The sequence below is a fragment of the Propithecus coquereli genome, unplaced genomic scaffold, assembly GCF_000956105.1.
Source record: "Propithecus coquereli isolate 6110/MARCELLA unplaced genomic scaffold, Pcoq_1.0 Scaffold163, whole genome shotgun sequence".
Classification (NCBI taxonomy): Eukaryota; Metazoa; Chordata; class Mammalia; order Primates; family Indriidae; genus Propithecus; species Propithecus coquereli.
In genome coordinates this window covers 327,485-333,270 of record NW_012140858.1, presented here as the reverse complement: position 1 = coordinate 333,270, position 5,786 = coordinate 327,485, and the positions used below count along the sequence as shown (strand labels likewise).

The following is a 5,786-nucleotide window of genomic DNA, read 5'->3' as shown; positions in this document are numbered from 1 at the left end:
GTGTGTGTGTGTGTGTGTGTGAGTTTTAATAAAAATTTTTGTCCTGACATTCCATAAGAAATAATGGATCTTGTTCCAGAATTGTATAAATGAGTGGTTGTTGAGAGAGGGCGTAATATAGGACAGTGGGTCTCAAACATTAGTGTGCATCAGAATCATCTGCGAGGCTTGTTAAAACACAGATTGCTAAACCCCAGCGCCAGAATTTCTGATTCTGTAGGTGTTGGGGTGCATGCCTGAGAATTTGCATTCCTATTATGTTCCCAAATAATGCTGATGCTAGTGGTGCAGGGCCTAGAACAGAGGGAGAATATGGGCTTCCAGCAGAGCTAGCCATGAAAGCCTGTGTGCACGCTATGGGAAGATGCAGCTCACACTGGGACACCTGGCATGTGAGCTGAGATCTGGTAGGATTTATCCCCACCTCCACCCCTCAGCCAGGTGACCTTGGTACCAAGCATATATGACATCATATTTTTAACTTTGTAATTAATATAATTCCTAGTTCTATCTTATGCTTCCAGGTCCCCTCACCCCACTTCTAATTTGGCATCTTTTGCCATCTCCTTTGTATCCTTATAAAGATACATTAAATCTGTTGAAAAAAAGGTAATGCTTTCATTAAATATTTAATGGATGGTAGCACTTAATAAATTTTATCCTTCTTGCCACTACTCCCCTATAAATTCAGATTATTGAGATAATTACCTGTAAACGATCATGGTTCTGTTTCTGTTAATCATTTTCTTGGATTGTCCTTCAGTGTTTGGTTTGCATTTTAGGCTTAAAGTGTGAAATAGACATCGATGAGTGCAGCTCACTGCCGTGCCTCAACAATGGAATTTGTAAAGACCGAGTTGGGGAATTCTTTTGTGAGTGCCCATTGGGTTACACAGGTAAGGGGAAAGTTTCTTACTTTTACAATGTAAACCTTGGAATTATTAAGATTTTATTGCTAAGGCAAATTTGGAATGTATCATTAGGATACATTTATAGGGCATTATAAATATACTGGAAAGGCATATCTGCTAATATTATAATATTTCTATGCATTGGGAAAGTGTTATTTTCATTATTCTGTTAGGTAAAAAGAATAAGATATCAATTTGGCAGTATGAAATTGCTTGAGGTTTATAAAACCTATGGCAGACCTGGTCCCATCTTTGCCAGATAGATGTGTCACCTTGGAAAAGACATTTAATTTCTCTGAACATGTTTCTTCATATATAAAAATAGAATCAGGAAATGAGAGGAAATATGTCAAGGCTGGTACAGTAGCAGACAAATATTAGGTCCTTTTCAATCTTTTTACTAGCATTGTGCTGAATTTATGAAGTGTGTGTGTGCTTATTTCTGTTGCTGTGTTTGTGTGTGTGTGTGTGTGTGTGTGTGTGTGCTTATTACTATTAATAACTGTGGATATTAGGCGCTTGTATCCTTGAAATTGTTGTGGACCATATGCCTCTCCTTTTAACTTAAATGAATACATATATTTAAGCATATATCTTATTTAAGTCAGAGAGTTGCAGTTTCCAATATCCCCTGACAAAAAAATAATTCAAAACGTGGATCTTGTTCTCAATTCCCTTGTTCAATCACATTATAATCATTAAAATATTGATAATATATTATAAAGTAGAATATGATTTACTACTTTATAAATAGTAATAATCTTATAATATTATCATGAAAAGTACTGAGAACATCTGTGTCAACCAGCACTGTACCTAACTCAAAATTATTATATCCTAAAAATATATCTAAATATATATTCTATTAATAATACAGGTGGGTATATAATTTTCTATAATTTAATAAGTTCAGTAAAATCAATGTAACCATTTCAAAAACCAGATTCTGATAACTTTATAATCTAAAAACAATTTTCATAAAGAAATGAAAATGTTTGACATCATAATTTGTAGTAGTAATCATTTGAACTAATTCTTTTATTTTCTCTATTTGGAATCTGTGCAACGGTGGTAGCCCCAGTCATACAGGAAAATACATTGAGTTTATACATGCATATGATTGCACTTCCACATACAGCATGAAAATGATGCGACTCTACCATGCATTTCTTTCTTTGTCTAAAATTCCAGATGTCACATTAATGATCCTTAAAGTTAAATCCTAGTAAAAACTTATGACCTGAATGGCAGACACATACTATGAGAAAAATATATCCAAACTTCTAAATTAAAAATTATGTATTTACTAGACATTAAATGTATTGTGATACTTGTTAGACGTTAAGTGTACTGTGTGGCTTTACTGTAAAAAACAAAAAATGCTCATTTGGTCTGTATGAAAGTGCAGGTATTATGTTAGATTTACTATTCTCAGAAACTGACTTTTATTGGTGAAATTTTCTTTTAGCGTATTTTCATGTTATAAAGGTATGTAAATTATTAGATATGTGTTAGATAACTCCATGAGTTATAAATTTAGGCATCCTAAACTCTCCAACCCAAAGAGTCTTTGTACATATGTACTTGAATTTGAAGATCTATGATTCTAGGCTTGTTTCTGTGCTTGTCCTTGGTAATGTCACAGATCTCTCTGAATCTCAGTTTCTAGGTGTATAAAATAAAGGATATGAATTACATCAGTGATTCTCAAATTATGTTCACACAGAACATGGGGCATCTGGACAGAAATTTAGCTGTGTTTTCCCAATTTGCATAACAAAATAAGTTATTTTCTTTATTCACTATATTTCTCCCATAATTTTTTGCCAACTTTGGAACTGTTGCGTCTTAACTATATAAGGAATCAACTCAACAAAGGGTGAACAATTTGCAAACAAATAACATGAGAAAAATTTTTAAACAAAATCACATTTATCTTTTTAACTAAAAAAATATGGTCAGATATTCATGGTTTCATTTTCCATTGCACGCATATCAAGTTTCTTGCTAGAAAATTTTTGTGGTTCGCAGAACGAAAGAAAACATTTTATTTCAATGTATTTTGCAAAGAGCAAATTGTTCACAAGCACGTTAGTCATAATTTCTAATTGCTCTATTCTTATACCTGAACAACTTGCTTGAAAACTGTTGGTCTTAAAGTCCTTTCAGGTTTTCTCCAGCTCAAAGAATCTATGATTTTTTTCAGGTCAACTATGTGAAGAAAATATAAATGAGTGTAGCTCCAGTCCTTGTTTAAATAAAGGCACCTGTGTTGATGGCTTGGCTGGCTACCTTTGCACATGTGTGAAAGGATATATAGGTAAGATGTTTCCATTCTTCCTACATTGTCTTAAAATCTTGTAAAGCACCAAGATTTACACAAATTAGTACATTTCCTAATATATATTAATGTTATTTTCAGATTTTATGACCGTATTGTGATTATATAAGAGAAAGTCCTCATTTTTGAGGAAATACGTGCTGAGGTGTTGGAATAAAAGAGCGCAGGTCTGAAATTCATTCTCACACAGTTCAGAAAAAAATAGTATGTTCAGTGTGTGTATGTGCACATGTGTTAAGACAAACTTTAAAGAAGGCACTAGAGACAAATCATGTAAGATCATATTACGAATGGATGCAAACTAATATGATTTTAAAACATACTTAACTGATAAAGAGGAAGTCCAAGAAAGAACATGACCAGTGAAGGAAAGAGGCAAGGTCAAAAAAACAGAGGAAAGTTTTGAACAAGCCTTATTTTTTCACATTATCTCAATTAGATATCCATTAGTAAGCTTAGTGTCAGAAAGAAGTAAGATAAAAAGAGCAGATTATCAAAAACACAGAGTCCTAAAATGACTTACAAAAGCCAGAGCTCATTACGGAATGGATCTCAAACCAATTTGATAGGCCAGTGACTCTTAAGTTTCTGTGCCAATTCTTTAGAAGCAGTATTCTGCAAGAACTGAACACTTTGATCACGGTTTTCTAGAGAGTTAATCGTGTGGGCTCTTTCTCTTTCTCATCCCTCCCTAGGCCTGCACTGTGAAGCAGAAGTCAATGAATGCCAGTCAAGTCCGTGCTTAAATAATGCAGTCTGTGAAGACCAGGTTGGGGGGTTCTTGTGCAAATGCCCACCTGGATTTTTGGGTACCCGGTGCGAAAAAAACGTGGATGAGTGTCTCAGCCAGCCATGCAAAAATGGAGCTACTTGTAAAGATGGTGCCAATAGCTTCAGGTAAAAGACTGAGTCTGGTTCTTTTCACGATGTTTATTTTCTAAACTTTTCAGTCATTCTGCAACCTTTTATGGAGTATAACTTCAATCTCAAGTCAGCCGTTCTCTAACGTTGGCCCAAGGATAGGCTACGATAGAATCTCCCCACCACTTGAGGTCCTGCCTCACTAAGCCTGGAGTAGAGCCTATAATTTTAAAATAGGCAACTTGTTATGGTTTAAGTTTCCCAATGATTCTGATGACTTGGGGACCAACAGTCTATACTTAGAAAGTCATAAAAGATGAAAGGAAATATAATTACACAGAAGTAAATACAGTGGACAAAAACCATCTTTTAAAATACTTTCTGTTTTAGCTGAAGTTTTCACACTAGGGAAAATCAAAATGGGATGTGCAATCATACGATCATAGTGCCTATGTATATTCTATGTCCATGGTTTTCAAGCATATTCTTTTAGATTAGTAACCCTTAAGAAGTCTAACATGAGCATAAAAAATAAATAAATAAATAATAAAAGCTGAACTTTTGTGGCTGAAAATAGTGTTTGAGGGGAAGAAAGACTATGTCTTCCTGAGGTGGCTCATAGGGTGCCAGGAGAATACAGTTTGAAAATCAGCCCTCTCCTATCATTACGAAGACTGTCCTGTCCCATCCCCTGCTCCTTGCCGGGAAGTACAGAAAACAGTATCTCTGCAGTACAGAAGATAGGTTTCTTTTGCTTGCATAATCTTAGGAAACTTTGTTGTCCTTGAGATGCTGCTGGTTCTTTGAGTTAACAAGAGGTAAAAGGAAGGAAGTCTACCTCAGTTGCCACATTTCCCAGTCCCCTTCTGGTTCAGCCCCCTTCCATTACCAACCTCCCACAACGCAGCCCCAGCACTACCCAGAAGAAATAGGAGGGCAAATCGGCCAGTGAGACTTTTACCCTCAATATGGAAATGAGGTCTTATCAGTGTAGCATTTTCTTCTCATGGGGCTTTACATTTTCTGGCATATATTATAGCACCTAACCATAAGCAATGAGAAATTTCCAGATCAACAAAAAGAATTCCAAATTCTCCCCAGGGTTCAAAACAATCGATGAATATGAAATATGTCTAAATCCTAACTAAGGAAAGGTGAAGGTAAACTCTCCTAATTCAGAAGGAATGTAAACCTGTTTCATAGACGAGGATATGGTAGTGTTGTAATGATATCAAACATGGGAGGATAAAGGTGAGTGAAATTCTAGCCAAACAGATTTATCTTTAAATGCTGAGACCCAGTAATGATCCCCCAATTCAAACTGAGATTTCCTTTTAAACCCACCAAACACCATTTATTCATAGTAGTCACTGTTAGGTCAATATCAAAGAGGTCTCCATATGAAATGCTAGTAATGTAATGTTAACTGGCATTTATTAGACAGGTCCTTTTTAATTACAAAATGTTTTGGTCATACAGAAAATTACAAATAATAATAAAAGTCAGATACACATCACTGTGATTATCAAACCTTAGTATTTTGCCATATTTGATTTATATCTTTAGTTTTTAAAGAAATAAGTTTTAAGAGTAGGATTGGATTCCCTCCAACATGCATGTGCACGTGAGCACACACACATGTACACATTCCTCTTCTTCCCCAATGGTAACCA

The 5,786-nt window shown here is 35.1% G+C and overlaps 1 protein-coding gene across 1 annotated transcript in view; it reads left to right on the top strand.

Annotated features, from left to right (window-relative positions):
* SVEP1 (sushi, von Willebrand factor type A, EGF and pentraxin domain containing 1) overlaps positions 1-5,786 on the top strand; it is a 239,569-nt gene that overhangs the window by 138,972 nt on the left and 94,811 nt on the right. The window contains exons 19-21 of the mRNA XM_012641129.1: positions 783-896; positions 3,118-3,231; positions 3,948-4,149. Coding sequence (XP_012496583.1) covers positions 783-896; positions 3,118-3,231; positions 3,948-4,149 — 430 coding nt within the window. The remainder of the gene's footprint in view (positions 1-782; positions 897-3,117; positions 3,232-3,947; positions 4,150-5,786) is intronic.